This window comes from Bidens hawaiensis, unplaced genomic scaffold (genome assembly GCF_021521415.1).
Source record: "Bidens hawaiensis isolate Kalapana, Puna unplaced genomic scaffold, B.hawaiensis_p1.1 tig00419442_1, whole genome shotgun sequence".
Taxonomy (NCBI): Eukaryota; Viridiplantae; Streptophyta; class Magnoliopsida; order Asterales; family Asteraceae; genus Bidens; species Bidens hawaiensis.
The window spans coordinates 90,662-114,543 of record NW_027504863.1 but is presented as its reverse complement, the minus strand read 5'-3'; the positions used below and the strand labels follow the sequence as shown (position 1 = coordinate 114,543).

Sequence of the window (23,882 nt, the reverse complement as noted above, 5' to 3'; positions counted from 1 at the left end):
ACTAATCTCTTGGCTGGACTTCGATCGACTAAACTCGATTACGTACGAACGTGACTCGGCGACTGGCTCTGATGCTCTGATACCACTTGTTGAATTTGACACAACTAAGTCGATTATTAATCAAGAACTAATCTTGACTGTGCTTAATATAAAACAAATATTGTTGTATTTTTGATTTGTAGTTGCTGTACGTACAGCAAGAAGAAAGAAAGAAAGAATAAAAAGCTTTGGATGATGGCTGCACTTTTTCAACTTGAAAACACAGTGGCGACGAAGACTTTTTGACAAACAAATTTACTCCAATATTATTAAGAAAACGACAAACGAAAAAACTTAATAAAACCTATATGAACCAGGGGTTTATATAATACCCTTAATTCGAGTCCTACTCGTATTTAAATACACAATTTGAATCTAACTCAAATATGTTTAGGATAAGACTAACTTAATAAAAATAAGACAAACTTATTAATAAATAATAAACGAATTATTATTTAAATCTCCTCCAAGCCACCCCATGAGATTTACCGAACCGCCCTTAAATATCGTCTCGTTTAACACCCTGACCCGCGGAAATTATTGTTTGATTATGAAAGAGTTTCACAAATAAATGAGATGTTATAACCCATTTAAAGGCTATATGGGTTTGGTAAGACCCATACCCATGATTTCAGATCAAATGCATGAGAAACCTCCATTTAGAAATCAAGCAATCTGGTAGCTCTAAAGAATGAGGGGACAATCCGAGAGTGACACGTAGGATTTCATGGTAGACAATTATATAGATAGATTATAGATAAATCGTTGAAAATCACTTCCATTTTAGATTGCTTACCAGAATTCATAATTTACTTCCGAATTCAAAACAACCCTAAATTCATTTTTTAAATAAATGAGCTTCAATAAAAATTCAAAATCCTAGGATTCCAATCGCTCAAATCTCACCAAAAGAAACTAGAAAGAGTGAACCACCTGCCTTTAATAGACCGAAACACTTAACCGAACCCGCTGGGGTCCTCCATGCACTGAACTCAAACCCATGTGTCTAGACTTAAAACTTAACCCATGCAACTACAAACCCTTTAATCAAGGCTGAGTATTGGGAAGTCTGCTAAGAACAGAATGCTCTGGTTTGTGATCACACTCATAATCAAGATGAACAAATGCGCGCTCCACTTCTGGTAACTCTTCTATCCTGATTTGCAGCGATTCTCCGATCCCATGAGCTTCTTTCAACGGCAGATCTTCAGGCAATTCTATGTCAACCTGTTTTAAACCACATGCATTAAATATAGCATAAAAGAAAGTTTTCAACAGACACCAACATAACCCGAATTGACCAATGGCGAAGGACTCTTAGGGCAAGGAGTGGCCCCGGCCCCCTGTTTTTTTTATGCGGTAGTGTAAATTTACCAGTTTCGTCCGAAAATTTATATACGTAGTGTAAATTTAGCCATTTTTGACCGAAAATTAATATACGTAGTGTAAAATTTAGCCAATTTCGCCCGAAATTTTTATATGTAGTGTAAATTTAGTCGTTTTCGGCTGAAATTTTTTATACGTAGTGTAAAATTTAGCCGTTTTGGCCCAAAATTTTTTATACATAGTGTAAAATTTAGCTGTTTTCGCCCAAAATTTTCTACACGTAGTGTAAATTTAGCCTTTTTCGACCGAAAATTTAAGTCCGCCCCCCTTTGTTTGTGAAATTTTGTATACATTTTTTAGCCCCCCCCCTGCGGTGTCTTAGTCCAAGCTTCGCCACTGGAATTGACCCATTTATAAATAATCAACTACCTCAACAAAATAGAGAACGCCAAATGTGTATGCCCGAACGGTGTCCACGCGGGAGATTTTAGGATGGTGTCTCAAGACTAGATATGTAAGTGTCTGTAGGAAGTCAGGAGGCGCTGACTGCCCGACTAGTGAAACTGCAAAGCGAGATGATTATAAATTTAGTCTGAAAATGATTCTGTTTTCATAATTGAACGGTGTTTAAGACGTTTGTTATCATTAACAGTTAACAAAGCTATGCTTTTGAGCCACAAGATTGCATCAATATATCATTGCATTTAATATATTGTTAGCAAACACATTTTATTCGTCTGCATTCATTATAATCTAATTAGATAGAAGGAACATGTATGAGATGAGATACCTGCATTTTCTATAACAGTTCCAGACCAATTGGTAATTGTGTAGACAGCAAGAATAATAGCACCAGCAGGATCAATCCACCAATAAAACTCATCACCAAGAACCGCAGCAACTAGACCAACCACATTTGTCACCACATCAAAATAATGGTCCTGTTACTCAAAAGCAAAGCACATGATAAGTTTAATACGGAGTACTATTTAAAGGGTGACCCAAATGCACAAAAGGGTATTTTTGTAATTTGCTTCATGTATTGACTTAAAGGGATAGATTGTATGAGGACCTTGGCGTAAGCCTGAACAATCTTGTTACCAGAGCTTCTACAGTAAATGTAAAGTATGAGTTTGACCCCGGTTGCAGTCAACATGATTGCATACAACCATACTAACTGAACATCACTCATCTTTTCGGATGGTGTGTTTCTAATTAACTGCTCAACTGCCTGTATCAGTACTTGAAATCCTGCATTACATGATACGGGTCAATTCGGTTATGTTTATAGCGCTAACGAGCATGTAACTAAAACTGAAACGGGTCAAAATTTGTCTAAAGTCTATTTCTAATGCATATAAGTTATAAATCAATTACTTTAAAAAAATAGATTAATATTGATTTTATATAACTGCTGCATCATATTTGACACTCGTTATTGGTATATAGTTTATTGGGTCAATGAATCTAGGATCTTACTGCAAGAAACTAGAATAACCGACCCGTAACCGAAATAACCCAACCCAAAATCGTCGGTTAGGTTTTATGTGTTCTAAAACCAAATTTTCAGTTCAGTTTTGCATATACTCATTCCTGAAATAAACAAACTGTACCCATGAAAACAGTAAAAACTGAACTGAAACCGAAAGTTTTAGGTGTAGAACAAATTTAAGCCCAAATGTGTAATAATCAATTAATCATTAACTAACAAGATTTTAGGCCCAAATTCATTATTTAGAGCATATTTTTGGCCCAAAATTTTCAAGCCCGAATGGCAAAACCAAACCATACCCTTCAGGAAAACCGAAATCCAAACTATTTTCAAAAACCCCAAATCCAAATTTTCAGTTTTTAATTTGTGTTTGAACCCAAAACCGGCCCACGCACACCCCTATTTACTCGGTTGGTTTGTTTGTTTGCTTGTATGTATTACTATATACTTTAGATGAATCAAGCTAAAAATAATTAAGATCAACTCAATCTGACCCGCTCAAAAAGGGCCACTTTTTACCGAACCTATTCCAGTTGAAGTTATGCAACAAGAACATACCGAGAGTGGCCATAATTGCTGCAAATATGATAATGCCAACAGGTTGAACCCGCAATTTTCCAATCGGGTATTTGTAAATATTAATGCTTTTCATGGAGATGTGAGTAAACCATAAAATACCCCCTGCCATTAAATCAAGCAAAGAATCCAATGTTGATGCTGCAATAGCTAAAGATCCACTTTGCACCGTTGCATAAATCTGTCATTAATTAATGAAAAATACACTTAGAACTAAAAACATAAAAGAAAAATTGATTAAGATGGAAATCACTAATCATTTTACCTTAAGTGTGAGTAGAAACACGTTTGACCAATTCGAAACATTGATTGCTCTTTCGTGTTGAGCTTGCTCTAGAAAGTCTTCCTCTTCATTGTCATCGACACCGGTTGACCTTAAAGAGTCAACTTCCTCAAAAGACTTCAAAGCTGCAAACTGTTTTTCATAGTATTCTTTCTCACCTGATCACAATAACCAATAAGGATCCAAACCAATGAAGCAAAACATTATGCATTACTAGCTATATTTACATAACGATGGGTGGGATCCGGTACAAATAAAATTAACATGCTAAACATACCGATAACTAGAGTAATTACAGTTTTGAACTAGAATAACTATGTTATAAAAGATAAAATAGTGTGATTATAATTACTCGTTTGTATTTGTCTATTTGATCCAAACCCTACATAATGGTTTCTTAATGTCTTTATCAGATTATCAAAGACATAAATAATATACAGAGCTTATAAACACCTTCAATCAATCCAGTGGTTTTTGAAAGGTCAACATGAAATGGGGCCTCCGGGTCAAGAACACACCGGACTTTTTCGGGCAATTTGGAAACGAAATCGCCTCTCAAGGTAGTAACCGAATTCCGCCTATGCTTTCTTATGTGCTTTGAGTTTTCCTCCCTTGACAACAATGGTGTATTGGTATCCATTCAAAATCAGATTCTTGAGATGTAAACTTTATCAAGAAAACACACTCTCATCCACAAGCTTTCAAGGGTGTTGTGATCTAAAACCAATCAACCCCACAAACACCCTTTAATAATGGATTAAGCTTCGAAATGAAAACCGTATTCCTCTCTCAGGCAAATCGTCGAACACTTGGTGTGCAGACGCCAACACAGTAACAAAATGACAAGGCTTTATAGGGGTGGGATCAATAATATCTTCTGTGGATATTAAGAAAATATGCACCATACCATAGGGATAACAATAATAAGAATATAAAAGTAAAAATGTGAAAACGTTATGGCACTGATGATGTGAGTAAGTCATGTTTCTGGTATGTGTTTGTTGTTTAGTGTTTTGTTTTGGATAGGAGAGTTTGTTGGTTTAATGGAATTGATTACAGATGTTAGGCCATGGGAGCAGCAGTTAGTTACACAGATCCTTCAGACTCTCTCAACATGCTGTGGTTACATATGGCCATGATTCATGTGTTGGTGTCACACTCGCATACATACATCACACTTTCCAAAGTTGCTATCATGTCAATATCATCCAATTTCAACGCTTTTTTATTCATATTTTATTCATTTATGTGTTTTATTTTTTTTTAAACTACCAACGAATAAAATCCGGGACGGCAAAAGACGATAACAAACAGTGTTGAGCAATCCAAGCTCGCTATCTCCTGTTTTAAAGAAACAGGCTGCACAAAAGGCCACTATAATAAAACTCGGTTGAAATCAGATTCGAATTTGAGACATTTTGTCTCAAGCCTAAATATTCACGATTTCACGCCCCCTTTGACGTTAGTTTAACTAAAGCTCTTTGGCACACTAAGTTTAATTAAATTTTCAATTATTTCATAAATGTTTAATAAAAGAATCGCAAGACTAATCATGTCTTATATGCAGTGTTTCAAAACCCGGCATGTTCGGGACCGGTTGGTATCTATACCAGCCCAAGTTAGGGTATTTGGTCCGTTTTTTTAAAACCAGGCCGGTATTTTTGGATGACGGTCGACCCGGACCCAGTGGCCTGACGGGTAAACCGAAAAAAAAAGATTTTTTTAATTAAATAAAAATGGTGTGGACGCCAGGAATCGAACCTGGGTGCATGATCAGAGATTAAATATTGTTGAATACTCCACTAACCAACAAACTAACCAAACTACATATATGACTTTATGTTAGTATGGAAGAAAATATAAATGCTATATCTTTAAAAAATCTGTGTAATTACACTTGTAAGTTGGTTATTATTTTTTTTTATAATATATGTGTGTGTGTTTAAGTTATTTATGACATCATTCGGGTCAAACATCGGTCCACCCTCCCAGATCGATATGACCTTTGACCGAGTAAGACGTTCGGGCCAAGTCTGAAAACATTGGTTATATGTTTATACGTATATTAAAATTCAAAATATGTTTATAGCCATTAGTCATGTGAAATAATGTTTGTGTGTCCATTATGATTTTGAACTTGCCTAACGGACTAAAAGACAAAGCTCAAACCGAAAACAATGTCGTACACGAGATACCATTCATGTATGACCCGCAGATGTAAGTTTTTTTGGTAAAGTTCAATGCAACGCTAGATTGGTTTGCATGGGATCGGTTTTTCTACATATAAGGGTGGATGTTTAAAACATGAAGTTTAGAAAACGCGACCTATCACTAATTAATCGCTTCATAACTCATTAAACATATAAAGAGAGTATCATTGTGTATCGGTTGTATCATATCTATGATAATATTCTAACCAAAATCGATGGTTTTCGATGAGATTCCGACCAAAATCATCTGTTTCTGACGAGATTCCAGCCAAAATCAGGGATTTTCAGCGAGATTCCATCCATTTTCCGGTCAAAATGTGTTTGTGTATGTCTAAACTGAAAATTACATATAAATATGTCTGCATGTATATATAAAATTGAAAATTATATATTAAAGTCTGATCCGATTAATCCCGATTAATTACTAGTTTTCACCCCATCGCCCGACTAGCAACTAGCGATTTTTACAACACTAGTCACAACCTATTGGATGATGATAGCATGAATGGTCATGACACACTAGACATAAAAGGGTTGGGTGCTTCACCAATTTAGTGCCTTGAATAAGGTGATTTGAACTTGTATGACCATTGGTCACCAAATGTAATCAACTTATCACAACCTTAGGGGGTGTTGGGATTCCTTATTTTACATCCTTATGACTTATTTAAGGCCATATAATAAATTGTAACTTATGACTTATACAGTTATACTCACAAACCCTAACTTTCTCAAACACCTTATAATTTATAACATATAAGTTATAAGCTATAAGGAATCCCAAACACCCCTTACTCTTAGTAGAAAAGGGTGGGCTTGTGTATATTTTTTGTTTCTTACAGTAGAGTTTCCTTTATATTTTTATGAATTTAAAATTGCATCATGTCCGCCTTTATACGATTGTAGAGGACCCGATCTTTTTGTCCTCTTAATACCATGATAACTTCTTCATACTAAACTCTGGGAGGAGTTGTGGCCAAACTACATTGCATTTTATCATCATGAATTCAAATCGAACAAGCTCTAATCCAACCATGGTACAATTATAATGTTTTGTACTTTATTAACCTTTACATTGAACATGTTGTTAGCGTTGACCCAAAACCTTTTTAATGATTCTCCTGAACGGCACTGATTCTTGCTTTCTCATAGTTTGATAGATTGTATAAGTTATTTTGACCATACTAGTTTAGCATCTAATATTTATAATACATTTCAACACTAGAAGCCCACGATGCTTGTTTGTAACACGTTTTTTTCGTGTAGAGAGAGGAATCTGAGAGAATAACGAAAACTCTATATCATTTTGCTAAAAGTTTATACCTTGGCAAAATCGGCTGATACAACCTGATAAAGTGCTTACTTCACGTTTTGTTCCCCGCACGGCGCAAGCTTGTCTTACTTTTAGTAAAAATACACTCTATAATCAAGTTTGTAGAAAATTAAAAGGGTTAAATAGGTTTCTTTTATAAATTTGTTAGTTATTTGACTAGGTATGCAGAAAGCTTATTGTATAAGTATGTCAATAATTTAGAGAGAGAATGATAAAACTAATTTACAAAGGTTTAAGTGGATAATAGCAGATCCGCTAATACGAGAGATAACATGTACAAAGAAATGGTGGACATCTAATATTGCAATTTAACGTGTCGAGAATTAAATACGAGAGAAAAGTGTGATGTAGTAATGCTCGTAACCCACGTTCAAGAAATATAAGAAGGAAAATAATGATTTCAAGTAAAGGTAAATGATAAAAAGGTGGGCTCATATAAAAGAACATACGGGCTCATCTAGCATAAGATGGGTAAATCCAACGTCCAAATGTGGGGTACCGGTGACAGGGCCTTACAAGAATTCATTTTTAATATCATGTTCTGAGGTTTAATTTTTAAATTATGTAACTCTTTCAATCAGGTTATGTGTAGTGGAGGGGCTACAAATTGGGCGAATTGCAACACGTGGCGCCCAGTCAGCAAATGGTAGGAATTTGTTTTTTTGGGTGTAATGGTGTTGTAGCCCCCTCCAGTGCCATGTCACCATTTTTTATTATTTTCTTTTAATAATTACACTAAACAAATAAAAACCCATTAAATTAAATAATTAAATTAAAATACATTAAAATTAAAAAGAAATACATAACAAAAAAAACTAATATCCATAATATTCGTGCATTTTTTCAACTTGTCGTCGTTGTAATAATGCAGCCTCTTCGTGTAACACGTCTCTTATGAGTGATTCGTAGTCTTCTTTAATTTTTATAGTTGAAGCGTCTGGGCCACCATTCCCTGATATTCGGTGGTTGCTTTCATGTCGCTTCCCATACCAATGACATGTGTTTCGAAACGACCGAACACCTCGTTTAGACGTTTGGTTTCTTCACTGGTCGCGGGGTTGAATCGTGACGACGACGAACCCCCTTTTTGTATTATATTTTCTTGTTCTGCCGCGGGGTCGAGCCAACTCATGTACTTGGTCGTCTTCGTCGTCCAAGTTAACCGCGTCGTGTTCGTCAATGAGATTAAAGTTACGAGCATCGAAGGGTGTTAGGTGTGCTTGGATTTGTCGAGGACGATGTCCTCAACTTTTTTAAACGCCGGGATGATGAGCCGGATCGTCGAGCGACCGGAACAGTGTGTGCCTCGTTCCATTTCGCACATATCCTTAGTTTTTCCCAACATTTTAGTTGCTTGAACGATTTCCCGAGCCACCCTTCGGGATACCCTTGAGATTGAAAGTCGCTTAACGCTTGGGATTGGATGTCGGCGTCTCTTTGCCCGGTACGTGAACCGGACTCGCCAAGCGGTTGTATATCCAGGCAAACTTTTGGCAATCCGAATTAAGGTTATTTCAGTGGGCTTGAACCGCTTCTTTGCCCCGGTAGTCTTCAGGTTTACCCGTTAGCTTGAGCCAAGCTTCGAAAACTTTCCTCCAAAATAACCCGGCGGCTTGAAAATTAGCTACAAATTTAAATTATTTGTCACAATTAGTATACATTTTTAATAAACAATGACTAAAGTTATATAAATAGTTAATATTAAAAAACTTACCGACGTCGGGATCCTCCGAAACGCCGATCCAAACCCTTGCGAGAGCTACTTCCTCATCCTCGGCCCATTGCTTGTATGGATCACGTTACAGCGTCGGCTCACCAAACTGTTCTTTTTTTTTTTGTGTTTACGGCCCGGCTTTTGGCTAGAACCGAAGGCCCGTGTCGTGTGTGTCTCCGGCACCGTCTCTGGGTCCAGTTGGATAGACCTGAACGTCGGCATGAGATAGTTGATATACATGTTTAGGTTCGGGTTGGCAAAACCAAACGGGAAATTTAGGTTCGGTTGGTTTTGGGTGTTCGGGTTTCATTGCATGTTTACGTTCGGTTGGTTTTGCGAACCGTGGAGTTGACCAAAAGGAGGGAATAGGTGGTTCGGGTTGTTTATAGGATTCATTTTTGTTATATTTTTGAAGAATTTGGTTAGGCTATGTGTATTAAATGGATATGGGTTTGGAGAAGAAGGGTATATGTATATATATTGTTTAAATTAAATTTGTTTTTTTTTAATTTGACCGTTTACCAACTGTCATAATAATATTTTTTTATTATTTTTCACCACAATCCGGCGACAATATGTCCCCCCCCCCCCATCACCCCACATTTCGCCGGGGGGGCGGTGTTCTCACCCATTTCGTCGTGTTCTCGCTCCAATCCATCGCCCACCATGGGTAATCTCATGAAGGTTTGATTTTTAAATTCTATAACCCTTTCAAACCTAAATACATCAAAACCAAACTGCGCCACACCAAATTGCACCAAAAGTCCAAAACCAAACGTAACATGGGAAATAAAGTCTTTCTATGCTTATTACTGATTTATGACCTAGTTCATTTTAGGGCAAAAACTTTTAACTCAAATCTATCAATAAATAATTAAAATATAGACCAAAGATTAAGGCCGAAGTTCATTATTTATGACCAAACTTTTACAATTCTAATTCAAGATGTAAAACAATTCTAATTCTGTTTTCGTTTGGTTTGGTTTCGTTTGGTTTGGTTTGAACCAAACCAAACCCCACACAACCCTACAATAAAGTTATGTGTATTTATTTACAACCCTACAATAAAGTTATGTGTATTTATTTACAACCCTACACACATGACAATGGGGGGCAAAGAGGAATAGGGGGATGGAGGGGCAAAGAAGATCGCGACTACACATGAAAATGGATACAATGTTATTGGCGTCTAATTCTTTTCTCTTTGTTTACTTTTTAGATGGTAACATATTATTTAAGTAATTTTCATAGTTGACTTACAATTAGAAATACGAGTTTTCATTTGTGATGATATAAAACAGAAGCTTATAAAATTTGTATAAACGATTGGTATGACGAATTGATATAAAAGTCTCATAAAAGAATATTATGAAAACTTTTGTAAAAGTTTATATTTATATAGAGATATAACTAGAAAAGTGTTGGGGTTAAGATGACTTTTTTATAACCACCAACGTAAACAAAATAAAACATCCCGTAAGGAAAACATAATTACTCCAATCTATATTAACTAAAAATAGCTTCACTCTTCTCACATAATACCCGAGCCTTAGACCACTCGTAGTGGTAAAGTTTTGAAGGTGAAGACGAGCCCAAAATCCCCCCCCCCCCTGGCGTTTCGGTCTCGTTTTGGAGGCTCTCGTTAGATGTACAACAGTGTGGTGGCCGGAGGTGACTTGGCCAATTAGGTTTTTTCCCTTCATATTCATAATTTTATTTATGTTAAAAAAATAACAATAATAATTGTTTAATAATTAAAAGGGTATTATGGAGTATTTACCACTACACCACTTTTTGCATAACTGGCCATTATTGACTACGACACCACATGTTGCACAACCCCCCTCCCACCGTGCTTAGTTACCATTACGCGTGGTCTTAGAAGTTTGAACGATTCCAACCCATAGGAACCCGAGCACTCTCACTCTAACATCTTTCATAAACTAATTCACTAGAAATAACGACTTCAGTTAAAAAAATTCCAGGCCTTCCACAAACTTTACATAAATGTGAGAATAATAATGTGGGCCACATGGTCTACATTAGCCTTTCGGACAATGAAGAAACACGGATCTAATCCTTTCGGAGTTAGATCAATAAGTCCACAGGATACAGGTCAAATAATTACCAAACTAACGATACAAGCTCAATCTCCCAAGTCCAATGACGAGAACCTGCAAAACAACCACCGTGAGCTCGTTACGGGAAGGACAAGAGGGAGGTCTTCACGTAACCACCATTCGGCGTGAGATAACACCTGTTCTTATTGAGAGAAAAGTACAAAGTATTGAAAGTATGAGTGAAGTGTGAATGAATACCTTATGGAGATGATGAAGGTATTTATAACCGAAGGGTGCAGGAATATTATTGTCTCATATGTCTCTTTCCAGAAGATGCCTTTGTAACAACCTGGACACGTGTCTACATACGACTGGGCGAGCTTATATGCCATGTGCACGGTTATAACAAACTCGCCAGTTGTCCGATTCTTATTGGTTGTTGTTACATCATGTGCTTCCCAAGGAAAGATCTTGGTAAATCTTCTAGAAGGAAGTTAGTTAATTTACAGCTCGTGCCAAAGAATTGAGATGGGTTGGCACTAGTGAAATTTTCAATGAGAAATGTGTGGGTTGGGTGTGGTTTGAGTAACGGTGGGTTGGGTGGCTTGGATTTGAGTTATTAGTCCAGAAATCACAACAGTGATTTCTTTAGCAACCATTGCGGCCATCCGACGACCGGAGCTCGGCTTGCGTGTTTGGCGACGAAGTGGAGGCATTCTAAAATAATAAAAGAGAAATTATATAAGTTTGGGGTAACTGATATATGTATGAGGGAAATGAATAAATATAGAATTTTAGTGATTGTGAATCCTAGAGTTATGAGAATGAGAATGTTAGTAAAAACTATTTTATACTTGAATCAAAACATAAAATGTATGTATATATATAAGTTTCAAACTTTTGATATTCAAAAATTGAAGGTTTTGAGATATTGAAATTCATATATATATATAGTCGGGAAAATCATACATGAACCACCATGGATTTGATATCCCGACCAATAAAACTTGTATAAAATAATAGGTGGAGTCGAACATGTGCACCTACCACCGCGCCTTTCATGTTGTTGACTCAAATTACGCTAATAACATATAATAAAAACGGAGATACAACGAGATGTTAAAAAACACTTGTCAACGAACCACCGTGGCTTTTGTGTTTCCTACACCAAAATATATAAGGAGGCAACCGGAACGCTTGCACTCGACAACTTAAAGTATTGACATGTATAACACGGTTCGTTTGCCTAGAAAACGGACACTACAATTCAATCATCCATGGTAAGTAAATCACCTTTGATTCTTGGAATCTTTTTGACAAATGGTCATTTCATAGTGTTTCGCCCTCTATGAAGGCTACAAACCCGATATAAATGCAACCTTTAAGGGATCTTAAATAACGGGATCCAAATTAAGTTTGTGATCCATAAAACACAATATAAAAACTAATGTTTTTGCGTTTAAGGTAAGGATACCTTGGAATAATCTGAGAGTGTGTGTATGTGTATATTTTTGAAGATTAAATGAAATACATAAGCAATTAAATATATAAGTATAAAGAACAATCAAATAGGGTAACAACACGTATAAGGACCCTAAAGCAAAACTATACTAGGCCGTTACGTCTAACCGCCTATCCTATAGTCTTGGCTCTTATACCAATTTGTCACACCCCGACCAAAGGCGACGGAACATGCCGGGGTGCAACGGATTGCTCATGAACACAAGACACTATTTAAGTGACAATATTTAATCAACTCATTAATTTCATTTAATCACCAAAGTAACACATCTTGTTCATACAAATAAACACCAAATACAATAAATAAATATTGTTCATTCTTCTAATAACCTAGCGGTATCAAATAGAATGGTGTCTTCAAACTCCAAATCAAGTAATAATCAAACCTGTAACAATGCATAAAATAATATTTGTCAACACGAATGTTGGTGAGCAATTTCATAGTTTTGAATGTATAAATACGAGCGAAATCCACAAACGTATATGAGACTATAAATAAAAGCATCAATCGTGGTATATAAAACATATGTAAATGAGGATCCTTTCTAATCGGTAGCAACCAACATGCTCGGATAATGATGCCATATGATACTTGCACTAGGCTAAGTAGTTAGGGGTGCGTATGATCATACTTATTGCGCTCCTCGACAACATAAAATTAACACTCGTGCACGTAAAGCATATGAGACATATAACACACAATAGAGCAAGTATTATAAGTATCATACACCCTAAAGTTTATAGTTTGAGGATTGAGTATATTAAATCATTCTTGTTTTGAATAATTATGCATGTTACCCCCAAAGTATAAAAGTGAAAACGGGGGATGAAATGTACTCACATGAAATAAGTAACTTGAAGTATATTTTGCGATAAAACGGGGGAATGGGTAAGTTCAACGGGCAAGACCTAGATTAAAAAGGGTCTTGAGTTAGTATATGGTTTTGAAAGCTTTAAAATAAAATAACTTGACAAGTTACATAAATAATTAAAGTTTGAAGGCTAAAATGTAAACACATAAGGAATTAAAGTATTGATTTTGAAAAGTAAATTTACTCGAAGTCGGGTCTCTGTGTGCTATTTATTAGTTTTTACTTAACCTTTGTTAAGTAAATATTTGGGTACAATTGCAATATTGCAAAGTTAAATAGATACCAAAACGAGACTTTACGAGTGCGGATTTATCGGTTCAAGTCTTGATAATTGATCAAGCTCGAAGCCGAGGTTCCAAAATGTTATGAGATAACTCAATGAAATCAAAAGAAGCTTAACCAAGTGTGTAGTTCTATTAAGAAGAAACTCGACGTCCGTTAAGCGAGTGTTTGGTTTTGTCGGTCCAAACTTGTTATAAGATCAAGTTAGATCCAACATACCAAGTGTTTTGAGAAAACAATTTAAAATTAGTTTATAAAATAGTTCTAGAGAAAATATGAGATTTGGTGGCTCAAAACACGCTAGTGTGTCTTAAGCGAGTGAACTCGGTTTAGTTCGGTCTTGGTTCGGTCCTTAACTCGGAATAAAACCGAGGATGGTTGCCACATACCCAATACCATAGAACTTATTAAAATGAACTTAGAAATTATAGTACACAATTCATACTTGTAACATATTAATAAATCGTTTTAAATATAAAGTATTTAAGCAAGAGTTCGGTTTGGGTTCGGCTCTTGACTCTGAATGAAACCGAAAATGGTGACCACATATCCAATACCATAGAACTCATTAAAATAAAATTAAAAATAATAATACTCAAATCTTTCATACAATATGTTAATAATAAAGTATTTAAACAAAAGTTCGGTTTTGGTTCGGCTCTTGACTCGGGATGAAACCGAAATTGGTGGCCACATACCCAATACCATTGAACTATTAGAAATGATTTGGAAACTAATAGTAAGCAAGAACTAAACAATATTGATAAGCATAAACAAAATTAAAGCATAAACTAAAGCATAAGTTAAGTATATATCAAGGACTATAATAGTCCTCCATGTAGCCTTGCCTTGTAGCATAACACTTCAACCGACCGTGACCGGAGAAGTGAAAGCATAAATGAACATAAAATGGGTCGGGTTTTTGATGCAAATACAAATGCAAGTTAAACCAAAAAGTGACAAATGTTACACTTTGATGTATAATTATTTATACATATTTATTGCATCATTTTATACCCGATTCATGTTATTTTCTTGATAATATTATTGAGAATCGGTTCTAATAAGCCTTTATTTGTCTTTTTAGGAAAAATGAGCTTAGGACCAAACATGACGAAAAACAAAGAAAAGAATCAAGAAAAATGAAAGTCTGTCAGCTAAGCATGGGCCAAGCCTCAGCCAGGCATGCCCCATTTCCATCTGAAGACAAATCAGCTAAGCATGGGTCAATCCTAAGCCATACATGCCCCACGCCTCCTCAGAAGATGACAAAATAAAGTACACGGTTGACTGTCCCCCTTTTTGAAGACACATAGGATCATGCCTTACCCAAGCATGCCCCATGCCAATCAAGTCTGCCAAGAAAGTACAAATCAGTATCATGCGCATTTAATTCTTGAGGGACCAGCACAGACCATGCCTCACCCAAACATGCCCTGTGCCTAGCAATATGCCAAAGAGTACAACAGGGAGCACGTGGTGTACTACATGGGGACCAGCATGGGTCATGTCACTTCCAGGCATGGGTCATGCTTTGTGCTCATTTAGCCTATATAAAGACCATGCATGTGGTTCATTTGGTATGCACGATCTTGGAGAAAAACACACCCATTTTCACTCTCATAATCCATAGAATTAAAGAAAGAGAAGATCTTGTACCTTCATACAACATCAAGAAGAAGTCTTAGCATCATCATAATTTTCTAGCTTGGTTTCTTGGTAAGATTATCTTAAATATTAAACATGAATGCTATATTCTTCTATTTTGGTGTATCTTTTATAATTATCATGAGCTAAAATTCTTTATATCACCTTAACTCATGATGAAACTTGACAACTTTTGATGGTTGGAATTAATATATGATAATTTTATATTAAAATAATAACTAGTTCTTGGTTATCTTTTGATGAAATATTGTGTTTAAACAATTGAAAGTAATATACAAGAATTATAAGTTGTACAATTTGTTATGTTGAAAAACTCTTGATTTTATCATTTATTTATAAATGTTGTTCATGTAACTTTATAACTTTTTATCTAGAAATAGTTAAAATAATTCTTGTATGCTACATGAAAATTGGTTAAACACATATCCTCATGTTTAGATTTGAAAAGATTGAACATTTGTTATGAATTGATATTCTTGTTAAGTAATATTATAAATAATTTGTTAACACAACTATTTTAATATTACACTTGGGTTGAAAATTCATAAACCAAAGGAATACTTGAACTTAGTCTAATTTAATCAACCATAGGTGGATTATGTGTTGTTCATGTAATCTTTCCGACCGGATGATAGATTTGAATTTAGTAATTGAATGATAATCTATATCTTTAAATTTCAACATAAAGGTTCACTTACATTATAGTATGATTTGAGGTGATTAGTTTGTATAATTCATACTAAGTTTTCCAGAAAATCATTTGGATGGTTATCTATAACTAGAAATTATTCTTTTTAAAACAAAATAGTGAATTTATCATATATTTAAGTTTAACATCATTAGGAGTCAAGTGGAATCTAATTTAAGGTAATAGCTTCTTAATTCTTGTTTATCTCCATTATCGTGTTACTTGTTTCAATTAAACTCATTTCTCATGGGGTCCATGGATTGATACCCGGTTCTCACCGTTACTATATTACCACACGATGGGTACACTTGCCTTTTGTGTATGTGGTTAAGCCTAGGTGAAAACCATTTTTAAAACCCGACAAAGTGTGAAAATCTTTAATAAAAAAATATATATCTCACACCACATCAAGTTTTTGGCGCCGTTGCCGGGAACACGGTAAAATTTTAATACTAATCTAAGTTTTTTATTTTAACCGTTGTTTATAATTGCCAAAAAAATTCATTATAGTTTATTTAGTTTTAGTTGTAACATCCTAAAATTTATAATGTTGAATAAAGAAAGTTACGTTTAGTGATTTCGCGTTATTAATTAATTAATATCGAGTAAAGAACGGATCATGGATTTAGATTAATTGAGATGGGTTAAATGAGAATGGGCCTTAGGTCCATGGGCTTTAAGGGATATAAATATCCCCTAAACCAACCTAAAACCCTAAACCCTCATTTCATTTCCATCATAATCTCTACACACTCCAAACAAACACACACCATAAATGAGCAAGATCCGAGAGAGAGTAAACGTTAGTTGGTATTAGATCTTATTACACGAGATCTAGAGTGCATAAACAAGCTAACCAAAATCGAACGAGCGCTAAAGGTATGTTCTTGACCTTTAAAGTTTACGTAGTATTGAACGTTTTTACTTAAAGGTCCAAGCTTTATAGTATATACGGGATATATATACGACCGAAAACGGTTAGGGAACGTAGTGGGTGATGTCGAACCATAACAAGGGTATTAAAATCGCCAAAATGCTTGATAAAAACCAAACCCGTAGCTGAACTGGGCAACTTCGCCTGCAAAACCATAACTTCGCCTGCAAAACCATAACTTCGCCTGCAAAACTTAACTTCGCCTGCAAGCTTAACTTCGCTTGCAAGCAAGTTCGCCTAACTAATTAACTTCGCCTGAGTTAAGTTCCCTTAAGGTTTAACTTCGCCTAAAGCTAAGTTCGCTTAAGATTTAACTTCGCCTAAAGCTAAGTTCGCTTAAGGTTTAACTTCGCCTAAAGCTAAGTTCGCCTAAGGTTTAACTTCGCCTAAAGCTAAGTTCGCCTAAGGTTTAACTTCGCCTAAAGTCAAGTTCGATTAGAAAATAAATTAAAAACCTAATGAAAAATGTGTTAAGACAGTTAATGGAAATAAATTAAAAACCTAAAGTCAGCTCGACCCCAGCCAGGGGCTCTGCCCCTTGGACCCTGCTAGGGGCTGCCGCCCCTAGACCCCGCTGCCAGGGGCGCTGCCCCCGGACCCCCGTTCGTTGTGGGTCATATAAAGATCGAAATACAACTTGAGTAGTAGTAGTTAATTGATACGTGTAAATATTATACAGTTAGCCGTGCACAGCTCAAGAAAGGAATAACTATTAACGGAGAGCGTAACAGGATTCAGGTGAGTTTCTAGCCCCATTTATGTGTTATGTTTTCCGGGCTGTGTGCATACTCTATATGTTTGTTAATACACTTATCCTAAGTGATAAGTGTATGCCTTATATGAATGATGTGAAATGTATGAATGATTGCTTGTTAGTACGTGAACGATCTTCGGATATTGCACGTACTGTCAGGTTGTAACGCTATGTATAAGGTAAGTATGATATGTATGCTTATGTGTATGAATGTGATAAAGTTAATAAAAGAAGGAAAGGATGGTTGTATGGTTGTATGGTTACGAAGAGGGTACCGGGCCCTAATAATACTCGAGGTATGATGTATGGTTGTATGGTAACGAAGAGGGAATCGAACCCTACTAATATTCGAGAACTAGGGAACCGAACCCTACTAATATTCGAGGAAAGAGGGTACCGAGCCCTAATAATACTCGAGGAAGGAGGGTACCGAGCCCTAATAATACTCGAGGAAGGAGGGTACCGAGCCCTAATAATACTCGAGGAATGTAGGGCGTAATGCTCTTTATAACGTAAGATATGAAAGCAAGTTAATACAAAAGAAAGTATGAAAGTATGAAAGTATGAATGAAAGAATATAAGTTTGTGTGTATTGTATAATGTATGATTAACTAGAACTCACTCAGCGTAGCTGACTTTTAGTATGCACGCAGGTGAGTAGGATGAGGCAGCTCGCTTGAGGAGACACGTGGTACTGAATAAGAGGCTGGCATCGGAAGACTCAAGACGTTTAAGTCTAATGTTTGTTTATTTGAAAGACAAAATGATGTTTTAAGACAAGATGTGTTTTGTTATGAAATGTTTTATGAAAGCTTTTATATTCCGCGAATGTTTTAATTAACTCTGATATTTAGAACTGCGTTTATGAGTAAATCCAACACGAAAGTAGGGCTACCGGTAACGGGGTCTTACATTAGTCTAATTAAAAAAAAATTATTTATTTTCGCTTTGCTTATAGTTCACTTTTACTTGTTTAGTTTCTTTATATATTTTCTTAAGTAATGAATGTCCACCACGCCCACACCTGAGCTTGTTTCACCGCTTTCGGAACCCGAACGTTGCCTTCACGTGTAGTAGCTGAGACAAAACGAAAACGAGGCGTTTGTGGACGTAAAAACCGAAGAAACTGTAACAGAACAAAACATGGCAGAACAAAACGGGCCAGAAAATGAACCTAACAAGAACCAATACGGAAGGCCGACCCTCGAAGGTTATGGAAGTGACGTGGCACCACCGGAAAGCACTGTAAACTTCGAAATCAAATCCAGCACCATTCATATGGTGGAAAATTCTATTCAATTCCATGGGCTTCTCGATGAAGACCCCTTGTCTCATATCTCTCGATTCTTACGAATTTGCGGTACTTTCAAAATCCAAAACTGCTCTGAGGACCAAATTAGGTTCAAACTTTTTCCGTTCTCCCTCCGAGGCCATGCCTTGGATTGGCTAGAGTAACTGTCATCTGGGACTATTACCAATTGGGACCAGATGGTAGAGCAGTTCCTCCTGAAATATTTTCCACCAGACAAAACCGCAAAATACCGAGCCAGCATCACCGGATTCAGAACCGACGAAGATGATTCATTGCATGCAACTTGGGAGAGATACAAGGGCTTTCTAAGAAGATGTCCACACCATGGGTTGAAAAAATGGCTCCAAGTTCAAACATTCTTCGATGCCCAATCTAGCAAAAACAAGCAGGCAATTGATCAAATCGTCGGTGGAGATCTCGGAACCAAATCTCCCAACGAAGCATTCGAGGTTCTAGAGAAAGCAGCAAAGAAAAGCTTCGCATACAACCCACCACGATCAACCACATCACACAAGGGTATGCACCATGTTGACTCCAACACTCTTGTCGCTGCACAACTCGAAGCACTCTCAAAGAAGTTTGAGCAACTACAAACAGAGTTAGTGAAAGCAAAGACTAAGTGCGGCACTTGTGGGGGCTAACACAAAACAAAATATTGCCAGCAAAGCATGATGGTTGAAGAAGTTGATTACGTGAGCCGACAAAACAACACCATCGGGAACACATATAACCCTAGTTGGAGGAATCATCCTAATTTCAGCTGGAAGGATGGAGCAAACAATCAAACACTGCCTGGGTTTGACAAACATCCTTTTAACCAAACTCATCCAGCCCAACCAAAATTTCAATACCACAACCAAGGGCCAAGCACCAGTCAACACCCAAACAGTGGGGATACTGTGGAGATTCTTTTAACATGGTTCTTAGCAAGTACTGAAACTTCAAATAAACTGATCGAAAAAAGGTTCCAAAAGAATGAGGCGGAGTTAAGGAATCAAAAGGCATCCTTCAAAACATCGAAAATCAAGTGGGTCAACTAACTTAGTTGTTTTCTGAAAGACAACCTGGTGGTCTTCCAAGCAATACAGTAACAAACCCAAATGCTCAGGCTAATGCCATAACATTAAGAAGTAGCAAATCCACTCAAGATGTGGTATCCCCATCACAGCCAGTTGATGATGAAACTGAGATTCCAGACAAGGTGCATGATCGGCAAGTACCAGCAAGTACCGCACAAGTCAGAGAACCAGTAAAACCATATGTCCCACCCATTCCTTACCCAAACCGTCTTAAGAAAGAAAATATGGAAGCCCAATATGGCAAATTTCTTGAACTCTTCAAACAATTGCACATCAATCTTCCTTTCATCGAAGCCATCTCACATATGCCAAAATATGCAAAGTTCCTGAAAGATGTGTTGACAAACAAGAGAAAGTTGGAAGAGCTATCACATGTAACTCTGAATGAAGAATGCTCTGTTGTCCTCCAAAACAAGCTTCCAACAAAGATGACTGATCCAGGGAGTTTTACCATCCCTTGCTTGATAGGAGATTTATTTGTCAGTAATGCCCTAGCTGATCTCGGAGCTAGACTTAACTTGATGCCTTATGCGGTTTTTTCTAAATTAGGACTAGGAGAACCAAAACCAACCAGCATGATTATCCAGCTAGCCGATCGATCAGTGAAGTATCCTAGGGGCATAGTTGAAAACATGTTAGTCAAAATTGATAAATTTGTTTTTCCGGTAGACTTTGTAATCCTCGATATGGACGAGGACAAATCTGTGCCCCTCATCTTCGGAAGACCATTTCTAGCAACCTCTAGGGCTCTCATTGATGTTTGCACAGGAAAACTCACACTAAGGGTTGAAGATGAGGAGGTAACATTCGATATAGGCAAATCCATGAAACACCCGCAACACACTGATGATTCAGTGTATTATATTGACGTGTGTGAGTCTATTGTAAGTTGTCACCTTCGTGAAACTACTGAAAAAGAAGCATGCAACACTTAGCTGATTGAGGAAAAGGCATACACCATCATCCATGACGAGCAATCCACTGAAGATCATGAGGCAAGTGAGCATCAAGAGACGTACGAGACCCTTGACCGCAAATTGTAACCAAAGGCAAACCCCTCCGTTGAAGATCCACCAGTTCATGAACTTAAAGAACTTCCCTCCCATCTTGAGTACGCCTTTCTCAATGGTGAACCTCATTTACCCGTTATCATCTCTTCCTGTTTATCAAATGAGGAAAAGAAAAGATTGCTTGAAGTTCTCAAACTCCACAAGAAAGCAATTGCTTGGAAAATCATGGGCATCAAAGAAATCAGTCCATCATTTTGCACTCACAAATTCCTGATGGAAGAGGATTTCAAACCAGTCGTGCAGCATCAAAGACGTCTCAGTCTGTAACATTCGTTACTTTTCAAATCCGAAAATCCGATCCGTTTTCAATTTTCGGTTTTATTTATGAACATATGTATAAATATAAATATATATTTTAAGTTTCGTTTATGCGTGTTCGTCAACCGACTCATTTTGATGTTTCGATGTGTTCGTATTATTCGTTTATTATATATATAATTACCATTTGTTTATTTAATAATATTTATGACGCGTTATAGTCACTATTCGTTGTTTTTCTATCTTTGTATTGTTCAATAATGAAACTCCAAGTTCTAACACACATACTTAAACGAGTCACGAACTATCTGGGTATAATACTAAACATATCTAACTTCATAAACTTTTATATCATTTTTATAACATTTTAAAGTTAAAGGTTTATATTGTAAATATATCTTAAATACAGTTTTAAATTTAATTGAAAGTTGAGGGGGCTATATGTAAGTTTATTTAAAATATATTATTATTATAATTAACCCAAAACCCAGCGTCCCCCCTGTATATTTCGTTTTTTCGGCCGTGCTTCCGACCATCGGAATTCGTCACCGGCGAGCCCCAACGACCCACCATAACTCGTTTTTAATTCAATTACAATCCATAAACACGCGTAGACCATAACGACAAACTATAATACTCGTCCATAACGCGTTAATAATACTCTATAATGTGTAATTGATTCACGAAAACGGCCGGAAAATATTAAACATCAATTAACCACCATTAACAATTATACGACTCAATTGACACTATAAATAACCTCAAACCATTCATCTAAACTCGTTCAAAACATCATATTGATCTAATATACACTCTAAACCTCATAATCATTCGTCAAAAATCCGATTCTGATCGCCTCGCCGTTCACCATCAATTAAACGTTGTTACAGGTAATATTTATATTCATTATGATCGTCTTAATCCGTAAATCAAAACCCCTAACAAATATTGAGCAAACATGGAACGGATTTACCTATTTTAATTCTAGGGTTTTGTTGAGGAAGATGATGAACTGATTGTATCATATATAATTTTCTGTTTCCATTTTGTTCTCAAAACATTAAGCTGGTTCAGTGGTTAGTCTACTGTGTTGTGTCCGTAAGGACCCGGGTTCGAACCCGGGTCAATGTATTTCTTTTAGTTTTATTTCTAAAACCTTTATATTAATTATTATAAATCAAATAAAATTATTTTAAGTTAAACAAAATTAAATATAAATTATAGTTTACCATTTTTTTCACTTAAAAACTTGACTTTCGTTTCCGTTAAGTTTTCGTTAGAAACCCGATTAATATAAATAATTATTATTGCGTTAAATTTTATAACACGCCAATGTAATTATTCTCAAACTAAAATTTCGTTAAAAATCCATAACTCATAAACATTATAAATCTTAAACCCGTCAAGTTCGCTTAAAAACTAGTTTAACTTATAGATATTTTTGTTTGTTAAACCTTAAAATTCGTGAACATATTTGGTTTTCAAAATAAAATATATCGTTGACACCAATATTTCTGTAACCTTAAAATATTCGAACATGATATTAGTCTTATAATTTAAACTAATATTAAATTAATAATTTATTAATAATTCGTTAATATACAAAATAATATTATAATATCAAACTCTATAATAAAATGTACATTCAACACCTTTAAATCCCGACAACCCGATTTATCTACTTTTATAAGACGTTAGTTAATATTAATTTTGTACTTTTAATTCTAGTTCGTGACGTTCAATTGCTTCGGTTTCATTTAGCCACTTTCGGTTTTATTTCAACTTTGTCTTCAACTTCAAGGTGAGTTTCTCACACCCCCTTTTTACCCTTTTTAACTCTTTTGGGGGTAGCATATATATCCTATCAACAATTCAATTTTGTTTATTTATTATCTACAAACTACAATTCGTTACATGGACTTGTGTGTTTACTTACTTACTTGCTCAAAGATTACGTGCTCATGGTTTCCTCATTTAGTATGATCATACGCCCCCCTATGCACTCAGGACCTCGATGTTATGAGTGGAATAGGGACCCCGATCTGAGTACGTTGGTTGATACCAACGGAAAAGACACTTACTTGCGCTATTATCCGAGTACGTTGGTGCACAATCCCAACTGGAAAGGACCTTACTTGCTCATTTACACATGTTCATGGAATTGTATGGTTTATATACTTATATCAAAACTTGTGTGAACTCACCAACTATTCAATTAGTTGACTTTATTTTATATATATGCTACAGGTACTTTCATTAGAGGATGAAATGAAGAGGATACTAGAAGTTAGGTTATCAAGATAATAAACAAGAAGATGTTTGTTTTTTTTCCTTTTCCCTTGTGTTTGTTCATTTGAAATAACTTGTGTACTTGATGCTTTGGAATAAATTAATGATAATATTGTCGCTTA

General features: G+C 36.0%; 2 protein-coding genes across 3 annotated transcripts; one reads left to right on the top strand and one right to left on the bottom strand.

The window, feature by feature from the left end:
* Positions 1–906: 906 nt before the first annotated feature.
* Positions 907–4,814, bottom strand: LOC143608876 (metal tolerance protein 4-like). 2 transcript variants are annotated; one of them, XM_077083795.1, is made up of 8 exons: positions 4,458–4,814; positions 4,170–4,382; positions 3,699–3,874; positions 3,416–3,614; positions 2,438–2,616; positions 2,156–2,306; positions 1,795–1,928; positions 907–1,266 (listed from the first exon to the last, which is right to left on the bottom strand). In XM_077083795.1, exons 2-8 carry the CDS (start codon positions 4,354–4,356, stop codon positions 1,087–1,089), a joined length of 1,206 nt encoding a protein of 401 aa, XP_076939910.1. In that variant the 5' UTR covers positions 4,357–4,382; positions 4,458–4,814; the 3' UTR covers positions 907–1,086. The 2 variants fall into 2 exon arrangements, with proteins under 2 accessions (XP_076939910.1, XP_076939909.1); XM_077083794.1 differs by having other exon boundaries at positions 4,170–4,814.
* Positions 4,815–18,895: 14,081 nt separating this feature from the next.
* Positions 18,896–21,078, top strand: LOC143608881 (uncharacterized). Its single transcript, XM_077083797.1, has 3 exons — positions 18,896–18,997; positions 19,241–19,662; positions 20,124–21,078. Exons 1-3 carry the CDS (start codon positions 18,896–18,898, stop codon positions 21,076–21,078), a joined length of 1,479 nt encoding a protein of 492 aa, XP_076939912.1.
* The last annotated feature ends 2,804 nt before the right edge of the window (positions 21,079–23,882 follow it).

What these genes read in the sequence shown, in the direction of transcription:
- LOC143608876 (XM_077083794.1), bottom strand. Translation starts at nt 4,356, where the DNA reads ATGGATACCAATACACCATTGTTGTCAAGGGAGGAAAACTCAAAGCAC. An exon ending in AACCACTGGATTGATTGAAG is followed by an intron (nt 3,875 to 4,169) that starts GTGTTTATAAGC and finishes TATTGTGATCAG; the next exon opens with GTGAGAAAGAATACTATGAA. An exon ending in TGTTTCTACTCACACTTAAG is followed by an intron (nt 3,615 to 3,698) that starts GTAAAATGATTA and finishes AATTAATGACAG; the next exon opens with ATTTATGCAACGGTGCAAAG.
- LOC143608881 (XM_077083797.1), top strand. Translation starts at nt 18,896, where the DNA reads ATGGCAGAACAAAACGGGCCAGAAAATGAACCTAACAAGAACCAATAC. An exon ending in TGGCACCACCGGAAAGCACT is followed by an intron (nt 18,998 to 19,240) that starts GTAAACTTCGAA and finishes AATTGGGACCAG; the next exon opens with ATGGTAGAGCAGTTCCTCCT. An exon ending in TTTGAGCAACTACAAACAGA is followed by an intron (nt 19,663 to 20,123) that starts GTTAGTGAAAGC and finishes GTTTTCTGAAAG; the next exon opens with ACAACCTGGTGGTCTTCCAA.